Source organism: Cupressus sempervirens, chromosome 2 (genome assembly GCF_028749045.1).
Source record: "Cupressus sempervirens isolate cs-2001-9-10 chromosome 2, ASM2874904v1, whole genome shotgun sequence".
Classification (NCBI taxonomy): domain Eukaryota; kingdom Viridiplantae; phylum Streptophyta; class Pinopsida; order Cupressales; family Cupressaceae; genus Cupressus; species Cupressus sempervirens.
In genome coordinates, this window is record NC_143119.1 from 498,325,336 (window position 1) to 498,350,780 (window position 25,445).

General features: G+C 34.1%; 1 protein-coding gene across 1 annotated transcript; it reads left to right on the forward strand.

The window, feature by feature from the left end:
• Positions 1-7,723: 7,723 nt before the first annotated feature.
• Positions 7,724-15,902, forward strand: LOC149573178 (cytochrome P450 782C1-like). Its single transcript, XM_089814352.1, has 3 exons — positions 7,724-8,505; positions 8,877-9,288; positions 14,646-15,902. The coding sequence occupies exons 1-3, from the start codon at positions 8,165-8,167 to the stop codon at positions 15,453-15,455; spliced, it is 1,563 nt and encodes a 520-aa protein (XP_089670478.1). The 5' UTR covers positions 7,724-8,164; the 3' UTR covers positions 15,456-15,902.
• Positions 15,903-25,445: the final 9,543 nt, after the last annotated feature.

A 25,445-nucleotide genomic window follows, 5' to 3' on the forward strand; every position in this document is an offset into this window, starting at 1 on the left:
CTATTTTAATTAATTAAATGAAATTATTTAATTAAATGGAGAACTTACTTTTAATTAATTAAACAAAGTTATTTAATTAAATGGGAAGTCATTCCTAATTAATTAAATGAAGTTATTTAATTAAATAAGAAAAGAGCCTCTAATTAATTAAATAGAATTATTTAATTAAATGAAAAAGGTAATTATGAGAACATATCTCATTTTATTAAATTAAATATCTCACCAAAATCTCCCTTTAGTTCAAAAAAGGAAAATTTCCAGTTCATTGTTGATCAAAAAGGAATTAAATCAGTTAACTCCTTATTCTACTCAAATTAAATCAGTTAACTCCTTTTTCTACTCAAATTAAATCAGTTAACTCCTTATTCTACTCAAATTAAATTAGTTAACTCCCTTTAATTTGGGAATCTTCCTTTATGACTGAACTTCACTTTTAATCCTGACCATTGATTGAAATCGATCTCAACCGTTGATGGATTCCAGGAAAGTCTATTTAAGAGACCCTCATCTCTTTATTTTGAGAGGAGGTTGAATGAGAATTTGCATCGAATTGCTGCTAGATTGTGCATTCATTTGAGCTCCTTACTTTCATAAGATATTCATTTTCTAGCTTAATTTCATTTAGCATAATATGCATATGATTAATCTAGTTTCCTTTACTTGTTCTTAGATTAGAATGCATTTCTCATTCTAGATTAATCTACATAATCATATAGATTAATTTCATTTCTTAAATCATTCATTCTTAGAGGGTCTGGTTGCTTAACACCTCAAATTTGAGGATATCTGACAAAGCAATTCCCTTTAGATAGAAGGCAACAGGTCACTTTGCCGGCTGATTTTCGGATGAACAATCCAATGTTCATTCTAGGATGAATCCACATACAATGACCGTGTTGAAGTCTGTGTGTTAGCAGAGGCCACAATTTCATGCATACAATACTCACTAGTTGATGTTCACTGACCAAGTCAATGGAGTCAAAGTGTGTTGACGACTTCCTACCAAATAGGAGTTGCACAAGGTGGGTTGTGATATCATCTCCAAGAAAAAAGATTAATTCATAATTTGGATCAATAGTTTAAAATCCTCTAAAATGATTGGATGGTGACTAGATATGTAATCACTAATTAATGGAGTTCATATTTTAAATACATGCACAATAAAATCCTTATTTCCATGTGTATGATTGATGGTATCTTCTAAATTATTCATGACTGTTAGAATGCATAGATAACAATAAAATCTTTCAATTATATAACAATTGAGATATCATCCATAAACTTACAAAATTATAGTTTTAATGGGTATAAAGAGTGGCTCTTTAACAAATAATTATCCTACTACCCACAACTAAAGAAAGAAAATTAAATTTTGAATGTTCCAATTGTAAGTATGGTAATTAAACCCAATAATCATTTCTACATTGAAATATTAATAATGTAATCCTTTGTTCATATAAATGGTCTAAAATATCAAGAAAACCATCTCCTAGTATAGTAAGGGGATGGTAGTGTAGAATTGAATTAGATAAATGATCACTATGTTTTCATGTTGCATTTTCAACATTTGTAGTCTCATTATGTGGCATTTAATCAATTTGTCACAATAGGATGAATATCATGCAAGTTTTAACTACACAAAAAATGATGGTATTGACTACACAAATGAATGTCAAAAGTTGAGCCACTAGCATTTTCGTAGGCATCTTTGTGTTGTGTTAACAATTCTTATATTAGAGAAGTATTCTTGCTAATCTCAACTATGAATTTTTTATTTTAACTTAAGCTATACATTTATGAATATTAATCTCCAAAAACTTTATTTCTTATGGATAATTAAGAAGTTAAATTTAAACATTTATGATGAGTTCAAGGTCTCTTACTTCAATACTTACAAAAAAAGGCTATGTTTGTAAGGTTTTCTATGGTTTAAAAGAAAATGAAGTTAAAAAATATTTTACACAAGGGCTTTGCACGAGCTAGAGTTCCTGCCTTTTGGTGAAAAAATAGACGATTGTTTTAGTGATTGATTTGTCAAATTTTGTATTAATCATATTTTTTTTTTTTTAAATATTAATCCATAAGTATGTAATTAGAACATAATGTACAAATATATAGTATGGATAAGATCCAATACATTTCTTGCAAACAATTTTATGGCAACAAAATTAATATTAGTTATTGTAAATAAATTTATTTTAAGATAGACAATAATAAAATAATTGTGTATACTTATTTCAATATATATTCATAGTTGATGTTTTAGAGAAAAGATATCTAAATACACCAATTTGTCCCTCAAAATACCACATGTAACAATTAGTCTAAAAATTTGAAGGCAAGAAAAAGATTAATCAGATAACAGAAAGAAATTATGAAATTTACTACAAGATGGGCCAAACACTAGAATATTCACCGTGAAAACAAAGCCCTATCTTTAAAAAATATTTCCTTTAAAAAGAGATGTCAAAGAATATGTACTTGGCTAAGGAGGAGAATAGATACGTGGCCAAGGAGGAGCTTCACATTGAATGGTAGCACAAAATGAAAGTTAGTAACTGCAAATATGAAAAATGCCCAAAACATAGAAAATTACGGAAAGAAGAAGAATGAAGATGTCTAGAGTCTTCCATACAATGACAAAAACTATGTACTAGTAATTTCATAATGAGAGTAGACATCCTCTCCTAAAGTATAATGTTGAACACCATTTTTATCCAAGGAGTACATAACACACCACTCTAACTTCGGGTTTTCATTACTTGAAGAATATGAACTCTGTATAACTCTATTTTGATGCGTTATTGAGAATGGAATCCCTACAATAAATACAAACCCTTTATAAAACTATATAAGGTTGTCGCAATACAATACAAATCTAATATTGATGTGATATGAACAAAAAAAAGCCAAATAATATAAAAGACAATAAAGCCATAAGACAGAATGAGCCATAAAATATAATGGAGAAAATGGAGAAAGACAACTACGCTGGTTTTACTTATCTCCAACCCAATCCAAAAAAAACCAAAGCTTTGTGAGTATTCTAGAAAGCAGGTATGAAATATAAAACAAGTGCAATATAATGACTTAGTACTTGCCTTAGTTTTAATAGTTTTTAGTATAAATCTAATGTTAAAATAATAAATTTATCATAGTATATAAAATATTTTAATCAACACAAATCTTATATAGTTAAATTATATTTATATATATCATATATACTAATATAAATAAATTATAATATAAAAATAAAAACATTTTAATAATAATAATATATAATAGTGTTTCTTAAAATATTATATAATATAAGTGTAGATAATATTTTTTAAAATATTTTAGTTGAATGAAAAAATTTAATTCTTAAAAATAGAATATTGAAAGTATAAACATCTAAACTAACTTGCTCACAAATAAAAATATTTAACTTCAATCCTGTGCATATTAGACTCAAAATGATTCACCTAATCAAATCATCAAAAAATATTTAATAGAAATTATGTAGTTAAAAAACTTGCATCTAACTATATGCAATTTATTTAAATTTGAAAATGCTAAATTAAAACTCATAAAAACAATAAGTTTTAATCACGAGTTAGGCATGAAATGCAATGCATATATGGTGGAAGTTTAATGAATATAATGCAACCACTAAGGCCAAATTAAATATCAGTCCTTTATTTAAGCCACTTTCGTTTCACATAGCAATAAAAGAATTTGAATGGATTTTTAAAAATGTTTAAACCACTAGCAAAAATAGTAATAATCAATAAAAAAAATAGCATTTAAGTGTGAAAAATATGTATTTTAATAATAATATTAAGAGACATTTAAAATTTGGTAATGTTTTCAGATTTTTGAAAAAGGTAATAATAGTATAAACAGGGTAAAAACTATAGTCTCCTGCCTATAAGGCGGGGACTAATAAATATTAGTATACAAATACACAATATAAGTACTTGGAATCTTCTCTAGATCAAAAGATATTAAGAATATAATAAAGTTGTGTATTAAATGTTTTGGAGAATAAAATAATGTTACTTGGTAATGCTATTATAATTATAGAAAATGAATTGTCAATAATGGAAAAATATTAATGAAGAATCCATTAATATTTTAAAATTAGTGGACATTTTTTTGTCAATCAGATTTACTTGCATGACGACGAAATTGATCTCCTATAAATTTGACATTTATCACATAGATCTAACCTAGAATCATAGATCTAATATCTACAAACTTTCACACTATTTTTCTCAACTTCTCTTAAATCCTCAAACTACACTTACATAACAACTATTTTTAAATATCTATTACTATATATTTAATAATTGTTGGTTGTAGGTTAGTGTTCCTTCTAGGATTCACGACATGGCTTAAAGACCTCTTGTGGTTCTATAAGACTATTGGTTGTATTGGGCATTGACAGGTTGATCTTTTCGTACAATGACAACCTTGGCCATTCTAACAAGTGGTATCAGAGTTTGGTCGCAAGTTTGAATCGACACAGATTGTGTTGAAAGGGAGATTGTTGGTAGTGGGTAGTATCCCTCACAAGGTTCATGACATGGCTTAACCACTTCATGCAATTCTACAGTACTATTGATTATATTAGATATTGACAAATCTATATTTTAATACAACGACAACTTTAACTATTCTAACAATAATAACCGTTACTTTTATTAAAATTATATAACAAAGCTTTGGTGGAGCTGGAGTCCCTGCCTTTTTGCCTAAAAAGAAGGATAGATTTGTTTAATGGTAAAAGTGTACTAAATGTTACTTCTTTCAAAGTTTTGACATTTGACTAGTATTTTTTTTGTTTGAAATATTTTAATTAATTTTTTTCATCTTGAAATTTTTTCGTCTTGCATAGGTTGTTGCTCATTGAGGTGAAATACTTTACGTGGTGACATCAAAGTTTGAATCTTTATTTCATGTATGTCATTAAGATTTTGAATCTTTGTTAGCTGCATGACATATAGATTTAAAATATTTCTTAGATGTATGAGATCAAGATTTTGGATCTATTTTCAATGTAAATTTATATTGATATAAGAATGTCATTAAGGAAAATGTAAAAATCTATAAACACAATTATAGTATTAAAAATGAAAATTTAACACAAAGCTAGAGGTAGAATTTATGAATTTAATCATTCTCCATTATCTAGCCATAGTACATGGTCATGTCTATATAGATTCAATATCATAACATATATTTCCCTAAATAACTATGGTAAAGATATTGTAATCTATATGATATTTAGATTATATTATATATCTAACACATATTATTTCAAAATGAAAGAATTAATTCCTATAAAAAGTAAGTTAATATTTTATGGTTAAATGCATCTATATGTTGATTGACATGCTATGATGCCACAACATTTTGTAGAATTAATATAATTTTAAATAAATTTAAATTTTATTAATTTTATAAATTTGAGCATACGTAATAGTACTTTGTGCTTCAACTTATGTAATTAGTCTTAAGTAACACAATAGTATTGTATTTTGTCTAGATTAAAATAAGCCAGCGAAAAATTCAAAATACAACTTGCAACTAATGGTTAAAATTGTTATTATTTTTTCAAAAGAATTTTAAAAAAAAACAAAATACCTTTTTGTTATCCTCTTCTAAAAGTTTCAGGTGTGGAGAAGCTTCCCATTGTTCTTTCCAAAACTTTTGTTCTCATGTTGTTTTTCCCTAGAGAGCTATGTGTAGAAAATAAGTGGTGAAAAAGCTTCAGAATCTTCAAAACAAATGCAATCAATTAGTATTTTAAGTCTTTATAACCTTTTTGGAATTTCCTTTTTCTTGTGCACAAATTGGGAGCCCTATAACAACCTATGAGTTACATCAAAGTGTATATTTATATTCATCCTTGTAATCACTTATCTATACAAGTAAACTAATCTATCCATGTGTAAGAAAATATTTGAATATAAAATTAACAAATCTCCAAAGTAGTGATGTTCTCGAATATGTGAAATGCTCCATAGCATCCCCAAACTTCACATATTAAGTCATCTCTAATAATCAATTAAAAGAAATCACACATGATTTAGAAATTTCGCTTGTCTAAATTAAACTCAACTAAATCAAATCATATTCCAATACATATTGTTACCATCCCATTAAAAAATAAAACATTGAGATTCCCCATCATTTATATAAATATCTATTCAGTTTAAAACCAAAAGTTGATTATTCCACATAATCTAAATATACAAATTGTAAATACATACTAATTCTCAATATATCAAGAAAAAGCATTCACCGTAGTATCCACATATAACTTTTAATATAAAAAGTCATTGTGCTTCCCAAAAAGATATATACAATAACTGTAGATGTTGGCAAGCTTATAATTAAAAGGTCATTTTTGCTTGAGAAATGCAATCATTAAATGTTTGACCACCTCACGAGGTGCATAGTCTCTTTTAACCAAACATTGATAAAAGATAAAGTCTACACATAAATATAGAGTCTCTGCCTCACTCATAGTATGATGCATTGAATGATTTCACCATTTCAATCCTAGTACTATTATGAAAAATACTATAGATTAGTTCGATCAACAGCAACTGACAAGGCACCTGCACTACCGGCACTATAACGCTTTGGCTTTGCACTCGTTGGCAGGCAGTCGATGAGGGCTAGTCGAGGGATAGAGCGTGAGGGGACTCATATACTATTCAGGCATGAGGGGATGGATCAACGGATAACTGATCAATTGTTGCTAGATCGGCTGATGAGGGATCGTGAGGGATTCTACATATTTCATTTACTTTTAAATATGTTACTTCAATTTCCAATGCTTCTGAAAATGTTTGCCCTGCCCTAGATGTTCTCTTCTTTCTTTAGATTAATTTACTGTCTATGTATTGGGGTTTTACTAATTTGATCAATGGTGAGCAGAGAACGGTGATGTCTGTATGGCCAACGACATTTACATTGGTGAACATGTGCAAGCACATAGTATGGCTAGGCATACAACCAAGCACAGGCAAAGCGTCTCCTCCCTCACCCAGTCATGTCCATCAGCATGCCTATTGGATGGTTGGGTCACCTGTGGGCATGACACAACTATTCTTTTGACCGCACTGGAAAGGGTTCTTGCGTTATGGATGACTGTGGCTCTGGCCTCTTTTGCAATTGTGCTGGCGTTGTCCCTTCTCTAACCTTCGTTGAGTTCATGTTGGGCACCTATCCTACTAAAAAATCAGTGACGCGGTGATATTCTAGAAGTTTCTGTAATATAATTTTTGGTAATTTCTTATGACAGAAAATCAATTTTACCCCTAGCAAAATAGGGATTAACCAATCATGAAATAAGAATTAATAGCTAAAAAGTAATTTAAAAATAAATCAATTTGAAACTTTAACAATAAAATGACTGTGGTCATAAAAATTAATTATGAATCATAAAAATTAATTATGAATCATAAAAATAACACCATTAATCTTTTCTTTTTCTTTTTCTTTTTCTTGTAGCTTATCTTAAATACTCATATTACACATACATAAAGCCGTCTATAAGTATTTATAACCAAATTGTGACCATTACAAAAGACTTAATGCATTAAATTCGTTTAACAAATCAATTTAATATTGTGTGCGTCGGCTAGCTAATGTCCCGTTCCTTGAAAATTGAGAAACGGACAACAAAGATGATTTCATATGATAATCGTGTTTATTTGTCCACGTTGACATCTGGTCAAATTTATCATAGATGCTTTTCAATGGAATCGATGTTTAATGGTCTATCTTATCGGGTAATCTGGTTTTCATCCACAGGCGAATGCTACGAGAATACTGGGCAGAAAGCATCTCATTACATTTCAAATACGAAATCTACATACCCTGTCTGTGCTTCTTGAAATACATTTGGCTGTAAGATGAAGTGTGGTTCTGGCAGTATATTTGAATCGTATTGAGTTCATAAGTATATTTAGCTGTATTTAGATCAACAGATGCCTAGATGTTAAAGAGAAGGTCTATGTTGCACTTCTGCTTGGGAAATATGAGAATCCACTTTGATAATTTCTGTAAATGATTATTCCATGGGCATGACTATGCTTTAGATTAGAGAGCCCAATTCCATCTTCTCTGTAGGAATTTGTCTCTATCTTTCTCTCCTACTGGACATAATATGCTCCCTATGAGATCTTCACCATCAAGCCCACTGGGGGTTTTGATGGAATTAGATAACATAAGGTTTGTATGGTCTGTCCTGTTTGCTGTACTGGCATGGGTAATTCTTACAAGGATGAGAAGCAAGCGTAGTCTGCCTCCAGGGCCAATTCAATGGCCTGTTGTGGGCTCCTTGTTGTCAGTGGGATTCAGGTACAGGCATCAAACCTTTGCTCTCCTCGCCAACAAATATGGGCCCTTGATGCATCTCCGCCTTGGAGCCTCCAACGTTCTTGTTGTCTCCAGTCCCCAACTGGCCATGGAAGTGCTTAAACACAGAGACTTGGAATGGTCCTCCAGGTGAGTCTCTTTTTGTAAAATTATTTGTAGTACAATTCATATAAAACTATCAAATTTTATATTTTTGGATTCTATTATGTGATTATTTTTGTATCAACATTTCGGATAACTAGCGATCCATTATCAGCATAAGAGAAAGAGAGCAGAGCATAGTGAGAAAGTGACGTTCTCTTTCTCGTGCTGCACTTTCTCATAGAACACTCTTCCATGATGCTCTCTTTCTCTTATCCTGATGATGATGGATCACAGAGTGTGATCAGAAACGTTAAATGCAAAATTAATCATACAGTCAGAATCCAAAAGCATAAAATTTGATAATTATTTGTAGTTTTACCTACATAAGACTGTTGAATTTGCCAATTATTTTCCAGGCCTCCTTCGTCGGCTGGAAAGTACATCGGATTCGACTTCCATTCCCTGGATTTTGCACCCAACGGCCCTCACTGGCGACATCTCAGAAAAATCTGTGTGACCCACTTGTTCAGTCCGGCCAGAATAAAGATGCAAGCACATATCCGGAGAGAAGAAATTTTGAAAATGGTAGGAAATCTTGCTTCTGATGGGTGTTCTGAGGGCTGTGTTGTTGATATGAGAAAGATGTGTGATTCTCTGGTGTTGGGTATGGTGAAAAGAATGCTGTTTGGTAACAAGTATTCAAATCCAGAGCATCCCTTGGCCAAGGAAATGGAGTTGTTTATGGAGGATGTGAAGGAAGCCATGGTTCTCATCGGTGCACTCATTGTCAGCGACCTTGTTCCTGGCTTAGATTGGCTTGATTTGCAGGCAAGGATCACTCCTCTTCTTTGCTTGGGATTGTCATATTCTAGTAGTAGTAGTAGTTATTGTGCTTCATGGTGATATTTTACTAGAGTATATAAGTTTGAAAGCATAAATGGTCGACATAAGGAACTCTAATGTGTTGCCACACTTGAATACTCTATTAAACTTTATCCTTGGACCATATACTCGGGTATCAGCTTGGTATCTTTTTGTTGTTATTACATTATCATTTTCTTAAACAGATGAAATTGCACAAAGACCCATCCTTCTACTTCAAAAATTATTTCACTATGGTACTGATCAACAACTTGTTTCATTCTATTTTATGTCATTGTAAAGTTCTCCTCGAGTTTAACAAGTACCTCTTGCTAATGTTGGAAGTATTCTTCAATTATTCGAACCTTTGGGTCAATCCATATGAATAGATAGATTACTGGTGGCTAGTAGCCACATAGTGCTAAAATTGAAGACATTTGGGAGGAAGTATGGAAAGAAGTGTTATATATCATTCTGCTAGTGGTAACCATTGCACCTATATGTTTTGTTTATTTAGAACAATATTAGAGATGTCCTACAAGTATCTATTGACCATCTTAGTTTGTCCATCTAATTAGGAATAATTTGATGAACTATATATAAGCAAGCTTGGTATCCAAATATGAAAGTAAGTTCAAAGTATACGTGTAAGTATGGAACCATGAAAGTGAGTGAGTCCAAAAATTACTTGTATGTATAGAATCATGATCACTTATCACAACTTTTGAAGTGTCATAGTTAGATAGTATTCACAAAGGCTACTGTTTTAGTATCTACCATAAATGGGAGTGCTAATATATTTAGTGAAACAATCTACAACCACCATGCTGCCACATTTTAATTCTAAGTTCAGACAAACATATGATGAAATCTATGGATACATAGTCTGATGAAAGGTGGCTCTGATACCACTAATGAAGGTAAGCTCTAATACCACTTGATGAAGGGCCACACCACCCTTACCAACTCACAACCAAGAATGCAACAATAAGGAACAAAGAGATGAAAAAATATTTCCCAAGCAATTTTATTATACTTGACAATCCAATGGCAATTACAATAACATTTCTACAAGATCTTTCAAGATCCAATCCAAACCCAAGCTAGTCCAGATCCACACTCTGGTAGAAACCTCTGAGATCTCAACTTGTGCTCGCAAGCCACCAAGCAACCTCCTTGTTTCTAAACCGCAGTCACTAGCTCTTCTCCAACCTTATCCAAGATCCAAAATTCTAGTGTAAACTGCCTCACATTCGGCACTCTGTCTACACACTCACAACTCCATCACAATCCTATTGTAAACTGCCTCACATTCGACGCTCTGTCCACAGACTTAGGAAAACTCACTCTTCACTTCCTCCTTCTCTTTCACACCTTAAAGCCTTCCAAGCTTTCCAAGCTACTCCTTCTCGAGCTTCTACTCCTCGAGCTTCTACTCCTTGAGCTTCCACTTCTCAAGCTTCTCCTTGAGCTTCCACTTCTCAAGCTTTTCCTTGAGCTTGATTAGAAATGCTCATATGCCTTGCTTAAATAGGCACTTACCACCCCATGCATGACTTATCCACAACCTTCTAGAATTCCTCCACAACTTTCTACAACTTCCATAACTTTCTACAATATTCATATATTTCTAGAATTCTTCCCACACACCTCGATAAATGGAATGACAACCATTTTTATTTTTATTTTTTTTCTATTATGCCACCTATGCACCTCGCAAATAAAAATCCTCTTTTCCTTTCTTTTCTCTTTTTCCCTTTTTTTATCTTTTTATTATTTCTCCTCTAATTTTCGTCACTTTCTCTTTCCTCTAGATTTTTTTTTTTTTGTTTTTTTTTTTTTTCAATAATTTTTCCATGCAAGATGCTCCTGCATCAGACTCCCCCGGTAGATAGAAAAGTGTATCCCACACTTTGACACCAAAAAAAGAAAGATCTACCACCATCTTCATCTTCACCAAAGGTTTCCACCTCAATGGGGACAAGAAAACTACCATGCAAATCTTCCACCTCTGCATTACTCTATCAAACACCAGAATCTCAACCATCCAATTAGCATGCTCACTCCTAGGAACAAACTGAACATAATTCTTCATCAACAAACCCTCATTCACATCAGCAACTAGTGAATCCATGCCAACAACAACAAACTCTACATCAGCAGCCACATGTAGATCTCCATCAACACATGCCAAACTCTCAACACCAGCAACCTCATTGCTCACAACAAGATGCTCTACAACATACAAGTCACCACCAACAACTAGATCATCCACGAGCGAGTGCTCCACAATCTCCATGTCAGACTCAACCATTTGATCATGAAAATCAACCTCTGTCCCAACATCAACAACGTTAAGAATATCTTCAGCAACAACCTCTAGTTGCTCTACAGGTTCTGCATCAGGCTCCACAAACTGATCAGCAAAACCATCCTCTTCCACCTTGACCTTTTTAGCTTGATTAGCCAATCTAGCATCCAACCGAGCAAACATCTTAGAAAAATTCCTCTCCACTATATCATGGATTTTCGCAATCATCTTAGGTTCCAATCCTCTTGGAGCCATCTCCCAAGATCTTCGTAAACCCTCTGCAACAAATCCTTCCCACGCTCCTTATGACAGCCTCAAATTGTTTGCAAGTCAGATCACAACCTGCCACCTCGCATGAACAATCAAGAACCACATCACAAGTCTAGGATAACGGATTTGCAATCCACCAGCTCTCTATGATCATGCCTCAACAAGTTAAGTCTTCCATCTCCACATCCAATGATCAATCTGCATGTCCTCCCAAGGTCCTAGTGCAAACTGCCTCAACTTTGGCGATCTGTTTACACACTCCCACTCTAATAAACTTCACCCAACCAAGATCCTGGTACAAACTGCCTCACACTTTGGCGATCTGCTTGTACACTCAGGAACTCCTGCTCTGATACCACTGATGAAAGGCGGCTCTGATACCACTAATGAAGGTACGCTCTAATACCACTTGATGAAGGGCCACACCACCCTTACCAACTCACAACCAAGAATGCAACAATAAGGAAACAAAGAGATGACAAAATACTTCCCAAGCAATTTTATTATACTTGACAATCCAATGGCAATTACAATAACATTTCTACAAGATCTCTCAAGATCTAATCCAAACCCAAGCTAGTCCAGATCCACACGCTGGTAGAAACTTCTGAGATCTCAACTTGTGCTCGCAAGCCACCAAGCAACCTCCTTGTTTCTAAACTGCAGTCACTAGCTCTTCTCCAACCTTCTAGAATTCCTCCACAACCTTCTACAACTTCCATAACTTTCTACAATGTTCATATATTTCTAGAATTCTTCCCACACACCTCGATAAATGGAATGACAACCATTTATTTTTTATTTTTTTTCTATTATGCCACCTATGCACCTCGAAAATAAAAATCTTATTTTCCTTTCTTTTCTCCTTTTTCCCTTTTTTTATTTTTTTATTATTTCTCCTCTAATTTTCGTCACTTTCTCTCTCTTCCAGATTTTTTTTTTTCCAATTTTTTTTTTTTCTAATTTTTTTTTTTTTTTTTCAATAATTTTCCCATGCAAGATGCTCCTGCATCATAGTCCCACCGTTTAACTTAAATAGAGAAGATTGCAAAAAGGCCTATACACTTAATTTTCTCCTTTTTATTCTGTAGGCATACTATGCATTCTACTACAAAATCCCCAACATCTTCTTTGAGCCCCTCCAAAAAGAATTCTTTCTTGATTCTATGATAATTTTTCAAGAATCTTGCGGGCCCACCTACTAGAGAAGCATTTAGTTTGAACAATGCCTTGATGGTTGAGTTCTTGCATAGTGACAACCTATCTTTGAACCGTAAATCATTTCTTATGCAAATTTATTTCATATGCTTGAATCCTGTTGGAATTTCTCAATGAGAGTTTCAGTATCAATGTCTTTCTCTCTCTCTTCTCATGCCTTTTTCACCCAATCTACCTACACTATGGAAATGCCATTCAATATTTGACTCTCTGAATTCATCCCTTAGGAGAGAGAATCAAGCAAAACATTCTCCTTGTGTTTCTTATATTTGATCTCTCTGTCATATAACAACATCCTTTTTCTTTCTCCGTATGACTTTTTTTGTTCCAAGTAATACTTAAAACTACGGTGATCTTTTTTAACTATAGAATATCTTTCCATTATTTGATTGGATTTAAAGTGGCCAAGATTTCCTTCCCATAAACTGGCTTGGACATGTACAAAATGTAAACTCCATTCCGAATTAGGCTGGTAACTTCTAGATCACTACCACCAAGCTTAGTCATGAAAACAAAATTTCCAGTTGAAATTTTGAACAATATGTGTATCCCTCATGATCAGGTTCCCAGTCCTGACTCCTATCGTACCAGCTTCCCGAACTACATTTCCTAATGCGATTTGACCCTACCATCAAATTTATTACTACCATGTTCAAAACAATCTTCAATAATGCTAATTGTATCCCTCAGCCGAGGGTTTACAAGCATGCATTTCATCATCAATTAGCATACAAGTCAGGTAAACTCTACTTTTATCCTTCCAACTAAGGGCATTAAGTTATATGAATAATTCTGAATGTTTTTCTGCTAAGCTCTGTCGGCATGTTGAAAGGATGCTGACAAAGGTTAAAAAGATAGGATATCCGTTTACCAGTTTCATTTGCTTCAAAATTTGACTTAAAGATCTCCAATATATTCTTAACAAACACATTTTGTACATATTTAGTATGTTTGCTGCTGCAGTTATATTGCGTATTGCCAGTCTGCTGTCTGAAAGATGACTTTCCCAGAGGATAATAATTTTAGCCATTGGTTGGAAAGATGAAATTTTATTAAAGTCAGAACTTATACTATACTGCTGCTTATGATGACACTTCTCTTGCTAAGGGCAACTGAGAACTTTCCATGTTCCAGATACGTTCTAGAGATGAACCGTGTCTACTCCCGGGGATGAGTTATTGCATGTGCATGTCACCTTAATAGTGGATTATTACAATGTTAAAGATTTGAACTCGACTCTCTCTTTATTAATGCATCACTTTATCATAACATCATAACACCACAACCCCTTGGACAGGCTTGTAAGAATGTGGCATCCAGAAACCCTCTTTGTGCTTGTTTTCTCATTTTTTAGTGACTTCTTCACTTTGCTGTGTCATGTCAAATAAACCTTCTTTTGCTGTTATGAATCATGTATTATAAACCTTATTTTACTTTACAATATAAAGCTACTTACATAAGCAGCTCTGATACTTAGTTCCTATAAGTAAATACCTTTTTTTGCCCTTGTTTTTTTTTCTGACAGGGCTACGAGGGCAGAATAAAAAGGGTAAGCCGGAGACTAAAGAGGGTTTACAGGCTCATCCTGGACGACCACAGGAAAGATCTGGAAGAAGAATATGCCGAAGAGGAAGCCAAGGATTTTGTACACATTTTACTATCACTGAAAGGTGAAGAGAAGCTGACAGAAAAATCTCTGATGGGCTTAATGACGGACGTCTTCCTGTTCGGCATAGATATCACAGCGACTGGTATCGAATGGGCCATGGCCGAGCTGATCCAAAACCCTCTGGTTTTGGAAAAGCTCCAGCTGGCAATTGATGGCGCCGTTGCTGGGCGTCTGGTGGAGGAGTCCGATGCCTGCCAAATTCCTTACTTAGATTGCATTGTGAAGGAAGCTCTTCGTCTTCATCCGCCGGTGCCATTAACAGACCCACATTACAATGAAGAGGCGGTGCATTTAGGGGGTTATGACATCCCGGCTAAGTTTGTTATGTTTGTGAACATCTGGGGGCTTTCACACGACCCTAAATTGTGGGATGAGCCTTTTGAGTTCAGGCCTGAACGATTTGAGGAATGCCCAGACTCAAACGTCTCTGGTAATGACTTCAGATTTATACCATTTTCTAGCGGGAGGAGAAAGTGCCCTGCAGCTAATCTGGCCTATTTGAAGATTCAACATGTCATTGCTGTTCTGGTGCAGGCATTTGATTGGTCCCTTCCGCAGGGGCAGCAACGTGTTAATATGGAGGAAGGATTTGGAGTTATCTGTCCCATGAAGGTCCCTCTGCTTGCACTTGCTAAACCCCGATTGAACTTTCTCACCACATCTTGAACTGATCATCCATTTCTTTTTCTTCCGGATTTCACTGAAGCAAATGAAGCACACATAATTTAAGCTTCAAATGTGTATATATATGTATGTATCATGAAATTCTCCTAGGCATCCATGGATTTTTGTGACTATGCTGCTGTTCAGTCTGCACCTCTTTTCATACAATGTCTTATGTTGTGGAAGGATATTTGATCCACGACTGCAAATCTGACGTTTGCGTAAAACACCATGAATTTGGTGGGGCGTTGTTATTGTGTTTGATGTGGAGGAGGAGTTACGGAGGATTCCATCATTCAGTTTTATCTTAAGCTCAAGGTCTTCAAGTTCTTGCACGAGGCTTCCATATGATTGAATTGAAAATTTGAAGTGTTAAGAACTGATTTTTCTGAAACATAAATTCATGAAGAAATTATGGAGAATTTTAACATTATTTTTCTGCCACGTAAATTAAGATTGTTTTTCGGATGAGATTTAAATTCGAACACATCAATCTCCACCAAATTCTATAGGACTTCAATCAGTTATCTAGTAGATCCAATGTGGTGATGAAAGCGTCTACCCAGCCGACATAATGGCTATTAATCTATTATTTAATGTTTAATGAAAATTATAATTTGTCTGTTTTGTAAATTTCAAAGAATTAATAAATCATAATATTCAGCCATTGCGTCGGCTCTATAGCCATTTCGTGTGGTGATTATACCTCTCCAATTCAGAGAGTATTTGTCACAACAACTAATCCTTCTCCAACCAAATGGATTAAAGCAATTGGAGTGTTGGAGTTTACGTGAAAGCAACAACTAAAAGGAAGCATGCCTTTAAGGAAATGTTACACCTGACCATATCAGCCAAAGTATCATAAGCATCAGCAGAGGGAGTTGAAGGGATTCCCTCCATTTCATTTAAACAAAACAGTATTAAAAGTTTCCAGTGGATGCTTTTTCCTAATATTTGTTGGGTTCATATAGTTCTTTTTATTGAACGAAGTTGATTACAACGAAAATTATAGTCATTGGGAAAATGAATTACAAAAAAGAAGAAGAATACAATATAAGGGCAATTAGAACAAAAATGTCATCCAAAGTAGTAGAGCACCGAGAAAGAGAAATAAATTACAACTGCAATGATAAGTGTCACATAGTGATATAGTACTTGCCATATATATTATAATAGAAATAAGATTAGTAGTTGCATGCTTTTGTGCATGCAATGGTACACCGCTACAAAAATATTTATTTTAAACTAGCAATCGTGCATTAGTGTGCAATAGGTACGTCGTAGATGTATGGAAGATCAACTTAGTATTTGTCACACACTCAATGTCTCTCTGTCATCCTCTCTTTATCTCTTTATCTCTTTACCAATCTATCTCACCATCTATATCCTTTTCTATCTCTTACTCTCTATCTCTCTCTATGTATCTCCCTAGATTTATGTCTATCTTTACCCATGCACCGCCCTTCCCCACGCCCCCTTCATATTCCTTTAAATCTCTAAGTCTCTTTATTTTTCTAACCATATCTCTTTATTGATACCTCTATTTTTAGTCTCTCCATCCCTCTCTATTTCTAATATATCTACCCATTTAGATAGTCACATCCCTCTCTACATTCATCTATCTTTCACTCTCATTATTTTCCCATCTCCCTACTCACTTCGTATATATACATTTATCTTTCTATCCCTTCCCCTATTAAATGCAATTCAAAAAAATATTGATTGATAATTATTACTTTTTTCCAATATATGGTAGATGTTTTTTATAACAATTTTTTTTTTTCAAAATTTATATGTCAAATTAAAAAGGAAGAATAACATCTTCTCACTATCCATTTAGCACAAAAGTTCAATGGCTAGAATTGAATTAAACCTAACTACTTTACTCATGAAATTTTATAACAATTCCCAATCGATCACCCTATATTAAAGAAGAAATACCAATGTATTGAAACCAGATTTGACATATCTATTTATCAAAATTTAATCATCCCTTGTAATGGGCTCTGATACCACTGTAATGGCCCCAAGACGTTATAACTTCTTCAGACACCAAAATCTTTTATACTTCAGTTGTTTGACATTTCGTCAAACACTTTGCAAGCAAGATTTGATACCACTGTAATGGGCACCCTGGAAATGCCCAAGAACTGAACCAACTGCTGAAATAATATTAGTTCTCAAACTAATAAAATTCAATACTTAGCAATGAATTTCAAAGGCCAAACCCCAAGGGAATGACATCCAGAATGTCACAAGAGAGGATAGGCGTCCTCTAATGCCAAGAACAAACTTATAACTCCCACCTCCAAGCTCTTGTCAAATGTAATTCACCATCATCAAATGCTAAACAATGAAGCTCCCACTTCTATTTATACTTTTCTTTCACCCTTCTAGAAGGAAATAAAACATTAATTAATTGCATTTACTAGAAGCTTCCCCCTGTCAATAATTAATACACTCTCTAGAAACTCCTCCCTTGTAATACAATAATTAATTGTGATTCTAGAAAATTAAATTACTAGAGGCTTCCCCTTTTCCAATAATTAATGCACTGTCTAGAAACTTCTCCTTGCAATACAATAATTAATTGTGCTTCTAGAAAATTAAATTAATTAAACATAAAGTCACCTTTTAATTTTAATTTATTTAATGATTTTATAAGAAATTAATTTAATCAATTTCTTATTTCTCCACTTAGCCTTTGGAGAACGCAAAGGCTAAGAACTTCACTGAGTTGCTAAAAAGATGGGGACATTACAGTCCACCCTCCTTGAAATTGCTTGTCCTCAAGCAATCCATCAACACAATGAACTCCAACCTCCACTTGGATCCCAAATGAAGTAGCATGTGACATCCCTGTGGACATTAAACCAACTGCAAACCAGCATCATCAGGACCAACCACATGTCCTATAGCCTAGCACCCAAAACTTGTGGTGATGATATAGAAGTCAGAATGTTACCAGAAGGCAACTCCGTAGAAGATCTATGAAACCTCATCTCCAATTTTGCTAGGTTGAGTGTGAACTCAACTAGCAAGGCCATCCATGTCATGCCGAGGATGACATCATAGTCTCCCATGTCTACTACATAGAACTCATCCTCCAACTCATAGCCATCTCCAAACCTAATGTGAAGATTAGATATCTTCTGAGTGCATAATAATTTGTCACCATTAGCTACCATGACTCTAAACTCGGCGTGCTCCTCAGTCTGTAAACCTCTCTTGGCTACAAATTTTGCTTCTATGAGATTATGTGTAGCCCCAGCGTCAATGAGTGAGATCACTTTCTGTCCCTGGATAGTACCCCTGACCCTAAATGTGATTTCCTTTTGAGCTCCCATTTATCATGACAATGACTTCTCATCCTCAGGAATGCTACTTTCTTTTGTAGTGCTATCCTCGTCTGAATCAGAGTGTTGATCCTCCCTCTCTGACTGTGACTCCTCTGCTAAGAAATACTCCATTTGATTTTCCTTAGCCTTGAGAGGGCACTTATGAGATAAGTCCCAAGGCTCTCTGCAATTAAAACATAGCTTCTTCTTCCTCAACTCATTTAGGGTGTCATTATCCAACTTATTATCCCTTTTTGGCTGAGCATCCTTGTGAAAAGATTTTTTGTCCTTCTCCTTGTCCTTTTTCATATAAGAATCCCTATGCTGAAATCTGCTCCTAAAATAAGAAGGTGCTAAGTCATGAGCCTTTTTAGTGGCCTCTTGTAACATAGTTGGATCATGCCCCTTGACCCAACCCCTCAAGGGATCTGAAAGTCTGTCCATAAACAACACTACTAACCTCCTCTTTGAAATATTTGTGACCAACACAACTAACCTCTGAAATTCATTGATATACATCTCAACTGATCCCCACTACTTGAGTTGCGCCAACTCCTTAAACTATAACTTAGGATCCCTGGTATCAAATCTCTCTATGAGTTTCTTAGTGAACTTATAAGATGTGATCTGATTATGCCCCAAGGTTACCATGCCATGGTGCCACCACTCATGTGTTGATCCATCCAAGTAAATAGCCGCATACATTATAGTCTCCTCCTCAGGCATAGGATTCAGCTGCAAGTATGTATCTACCTTCTGTCCCCAAGCTCGTGCAGTCATCTACCCTGAAGCATCATAATAAGGTAAAGAAAGTTTCCCAACTTTCTTTCTCAGCTTAAAGTTTTGATTTCTCCTTCTTGATTTGGGCATGTGTCTCATCCTCAAGTCCATATAATCTTTAAGGGAAATATCTGCTTGAATCTCTGGTCCACTAGCCTCCTAGTCCCTCCTGAACTGATCCTGTAACTTGATAATTTGCGGTTTATTAACTGGTTGAACTGGATCTCTGGGTGGGAAGGTGGGTAGAAGAGGTCTCGAGCTTGCTATTCGAGCTAGGCGTGCAACATCTCTAAAGTTATTAGCCTCATTCCCATTGCTGCCATGTCCATTATTACCCTTAATGTTATTCTCGAGACCATTGTTGTTGGCTTGGCCTCCATTATTATTGCCCCTATTTTTGTCATCACTTGGATTAATATTGATGCCCATCTGCCTAGCCATAAGCTGCAACATCATATCCATTTACCTATTCTGCTCCTGTTGCATATGTTGTCCCTCCTCTAATGTACCCAGTAACTATTTGAATATTACATTATGATCTGAACCATATTCTTGCCTCTTCCTAATCATGTATCCTTGTCATCTTAATCACCCATATTGTTGTCTTGTTCAAAGAATATCTCCTTTGTGTCTGTATGACTAGATTGTATGTCCCTTTGCACGAATGAACTAGACTATTTGCTCTGCAAGTGTGAACTCCTATTTTGTCTTGCTCTGGTATTGCAGAAATTATAAAACCCTTGTCACACACTCAAACATAAATGTTGTTTCAAATTCCCTATAAGACCTCCATAGGATGGTAGGACTTATAGCTTTGATACCATTGTAATGATCCCAACAGGTTATAATTTCGTGAAACACTCTGCAAGCAAGCTCTGATAATGGAAGCTAGGCTCTGATACCATTGTATTGGGCACCCTGAAATGCCCAAGAATTGAACCAACTATTGAAAGAGATTTTAATGTCTTTGCATAGATTTAAAACCACGTAACATGAACAAGAAGGAATTTATGCAAACTAAAGATTGAACCACTGCTGAAATAATATTAGTTCTCAAACTAATAAAATCAAATACATAGCAGACTCACTAATTACTCCAACATCATAAAATCAAATACATAACAAACTCTTCAACTCACTAATTACACCCAATCTACCTGTAGCTGAAAATACGTCCAAGCTACTTGTTAATGAGTTGATAACAATGAATTCCCAAGGCCAAACCCCAAGGGAATGATGTCTAGAATGTCACAAGAGAGGATAGACTTCCTCTAATGCCAAGATCAAATTTGTAACTCACACATCCAAGTTCTTATCAAATGCAATTCACAATAATCCGATGCTAAACAATGAAGCTTCCACCTCTATTATACTTTTCCTTCACTCTTTTAGAAGGAAATAAAATATTAATTAATTGCATTTACTATAAGCTTCCCTCTTCCAATAATTAATGCGCTCTCTAGAAAATTCTCCTTTGCAATACAATAATTAATTGTGCTTCTAGAAAATTAAATTACTAGAGGCTTCCCCCTTTCCAATAATTAATGCACTGTCTAGAAGCTTCTCCTTGCAATACAATAATTAATTAGATTAATTAAATATAAAGTCACCTTTTAATTTAAATTTATTTAATGACTTTATAAGAAATTAATTTAATCAATTTCTTATTTCTCCACTTAGCCTTTGGAGAACGTAAAGGCTAAGAACTCCACTGAATTACTAAAAAGATGGGGACATTATAGTCCGCCCTCCTTGAAATTGCTTGTCCTCAAGCAATCTAACAATACAATGAACTCCAACCTCCACCCGGATCCCAAATGAAGTAGTATGTGACATCCCTATGCACATTAAACCAACTAAAAACTAGCATCATCAGGACCAACCACATGTCTTGCAACCTAGCACCCAAAACTTGTGCTGATGGTGTAGAAGTCAGAATGTCACCAGAAGGCAACTTTGTAGAAAACCTCTTCTTCCTTGTATCCACCCACATAATATATTGGATTGGAATCCTGATCATCACCAACATGCATTGAAAATGATGTAGCTACAGGCGAACCATATGCACTCATGCCAACTGTATCAACAATAGGTGTAGCCACATCAAAATATATGGACATAGGAACAACACTAACTGCCGCACTAGAAAATTGAACCGAATCTGTAGTTGATGAAAAGTCATAATCATCAACATGTGCGCCATCATTAGAACACACATCAACAACTGCATACATACTGCTAAACTCCTCGTTGGATGGTTCAATTGACATAGAAGTGGCTATTGATATGACAATATCCTCGCATTCTCCTAATCCAACTATTGTTGCATTGCCATCCCCTGACAAAGCCTCATATGTGGACTCTTGACTCTACACACATGACCCAACACCAGATTGTGAATCAATAATACTAGAGTGTAAACCCACATCTATTGACTCTATTGAAATGCCCACATCACCAACATCATAGTTGCATGGCTCTACACGTGCCTCGGTCCCATTATTATTGCCCCTATTGTTGTTGTTTCCTCCATTTTTATTGTTTCCATTGTTGGAATCACCTAGATTAATATTGATGCCCATCTATTTAGCCATAAGCTACAACATCATATCCATTCACCTATTATGCTCCTATTGCATACGTTGCCCCTCCTCTAATGTACCCAGTAATCGTCTAAGCATTTTGTCAAACACTTTTTTCTCTATCTAGCTGTCCCAAATTTTCTATAAGACCTCTACAGGATGGCATGACTTATAGCTCTGATACCAATGTAATGGGCTCTAATACCATTGTAATGGCCCCAACAGGTTATAACTTCTTCAAACACCAAAATCTTTTATACTTCAATTTTTTGACATTTCATCAAACACTTTGCAAGCAAGCTCTGATACCACTATAATGGGCACCCTAGAAATGCCCAAGAACTAAACCAACTACTGAAAGAGCTTTTAATGTCTTTGCATAGATTTAAAATCACATAAATAAGAAGGAATTTATGCAAACTAAAGATTGAACCACTGCTGAAATAATATTAGTTGTCAAACTAATAAAATCAAATACATAGTAGACTCACTAATTATTCTAGCATCATAAAATCAAATACATAACAAACTCTTCAAATCATTAATTACACCCAATCTGCCTGTAGCTGGAAATGCATCCAAGCTGCTTGTTAATGAGTTGATAGCAATGAATTTCAAAGGCCAAACCCAATTGAATGACATCTAGAATGTCACAAGAGAGGATAGACATCCTCTAATGCCAAGAACAAATTTGTAACTCACACATCCAAGTTCTTATCAAATACAATTCACAATAATCTAATGCTAAACAATGAAGCTCCCATCTCTATTTATACTTTTCCTTCACCCTTCTGGAAGGAAATAAAATATTAATTAATTACATTTACTAGAAGCTTCCCCTTCCAATAATTAATGCACTCTCTATAAATTCTCCCTTGCAATACAATAATTAATTGTGCTTCTAGAAAATTAAATTACTAGAGGCTTCCACCTTTCCAATAATTAATTCACTGTCTAGAAGCTTCTCCTTGCAATACAATAATTAATTAAATTAATTAAATATAAAGTCACTCTTTAATTTTAATTTATTTAATGACTTTATAAGAAATTAATTTAATCAATTTCTTATTTCTCCACTTAGCCTTTGGAGAACGTAAAGGCTAAGAACTCCACTGAATTGCTAAAAAGATGGAGACATTACAAAAATCAAATACATAACAAACTCTTCAACTCACTAATTACACTCAATCTACCTATAGCTGGAAATGTATCCAAGCTACTTGTTAATGAGTTGATATCAATGAATTCCAAAGGCCAAACCCTAAGGGAATGATGTCTAGAATGTCACAAGAGAGGATAGACGTCCTCTAATGTCAAGAAAAAATTTGTAACTCACACATCCAAGTTCTTATCAAATGCAATTTGCAATAATCCGATACAATAATTTGATGCTAAACAATGAAGCTCCCACCTTTATTTATTCTTTTCCTTCACCCTTCTAGAAGGAAATAAAATATTAATGAATTGTATTTACTAGAAGCTTCCCCCTTCCAATAATTAATGCACTCTCTAGAAACTTCTCCCTTGCAATACAATAATTAATTGTGCTTCTAGAAAATTAAATTGCTAGAGGCTTCCCCCTTTCCAATAATTAATACACTATCTAGAAGCTTCTCCTTGTAATACAATAATTAATTAAATATAAAGTCACCTTTTAATTTTAATTTATTTAATGACTTTATATATCTACTGTAACGGGCTTTGATACCACTGTAATAGCCCCAACAGGTTATAATTTTTTCAAACACCAAAATTTTTTATACTTCAGTTGTTTGACATTTCATCAAACACTTTGCAAGCAAGCTCTGATACCACTGTAATGGGCACCTTGGAAATGCCTAAGAACTGAACCAACTGCTGAAATAATATTAGTTCTCAAACTAATTAAATTAAATACATAACAATGAATTTCAAAGGCCAAACCCCAAAGGAATGATGTCCAGAATGTCACAAGAGAGGATAGACATCCTCTAATGCCAAGAACAAATCTATAACTTACACCTCCAAGCTCTTATCAAATGCAATTCACCATCATTGGATGCTAAACAATGAAGTTCCCACCTCTATTTATACTTTTCCTTCACCTTTCTAGAAGGAAATAAAATATTAATTAATTGCATTTACTAGAAGCCTCCCCCTTCTAATAATTAATGCACTCTAGAAACTCTTCCCTTGTAATACAATAATTAATTGTGTTTCTAGAAAATTAAATTACTAGAGGCTTCCCCTTTTCCAATAATTATTGCACTGTCTAGAAGCTTCTCCTTGCAATAAAATAATTAATTGTGCTTCTATAAAATTAAATTAATTAAATATAAAGTCACCTTTAAATTTTAATTTATTTAATGACTTTATAAGAAATTAATTTAATCAATTTCTTATTTCTCCACTTAGCCTTTAGAGAACGTAAAGGCTAAGAACTCCACTAAGTTACTAAAAAGATGGGGACATTACATCCTTGATCATTCTTCTATCCAAGGCATTCCAATTCTTTATATAAAAATCACAAATGATTAAAAATTAGCTACTCGAGATCTCATTTCTACTTGTTCCTTTTTAACGTATTTTTCAAAGAAAATCCTCCCCTTGAATAACCAAAAATGTAATCTATTATAGATAAGGGTGCAATTATACCATTTGATTTACACATATGGACTAACTCATCCAAGCACCAATGGGAGTGTGCAAATTTCTTACAAAATATAGGAATGTTCATGGAATTACTTCTAATTGCATAGATTAATGAAGAGGTGAGTTGATCTATTCCCCACTTTGTAGCTTTTGGCTATCCTAGAATACAACAACTCCTACATTTTCTAGTGAATCATAAAGGTGATTCACACAAATTTTCTTCTAAGGGGATTCCCACCAAAGCATTGGAAAAAAATATACTTTCATAATGCAGATGCCAAAATTGTGTTCAAAGTATAATACTTTTTCAGTGACATAATATTTCTGCCAAATTATAAATTGGTTATACTTTGTTTTATTTCTTGTATCTATTTTTGACAAAATGCAACAAAAATACTATTGCCTAAAACATATAGGTGAGAGTAAACTAAGATTTTATTATTTATAGGGACACCAAATTGCAATATTGGTGACACATTGGAAGTGTTTTCTTCTCAAGGTTGGGACATTTCTTCTCAACATAAAGTGCAATCTTGATGTTGGAAAGTATTGACCTTTACTCTTAGCAAGACAAGGGAAATTCCTTCAAACATAAGTGTTGACATTGTAGTAAGAAAGATCTTTTACTCTTTAAAGGTTTACTTATTGTTATGCTTCTAAGA

What these genes read in the sequence shown, in the direction of transcription:
- LOC149573178 (XM_089814352.1), top strand. Translation starts at nt 8,165, where the DNA reads ATGCTCCCTATGAGATCTTCACCATCAAGCCCACTGGGGGTTTTGATG. An exon ending in GACTTGGAATGGTCCTCCAG is followed by an intron (nt 8,506 to 8,876) that starts GTGAGTCTCTTT and finishes ATTATTTTCCAG; the next exon opens with GCCTCCTTCGTCGGCTGGAA. An exon ending in TAGATTGGCTTGATTTGCAG is followed by an intron (nt 9,289 to 14,645) that starts GCAAGGATCACT and finishes TTTTTCTGACAG; the next exon opens with GGCTACGAGGGCAGAATAAA.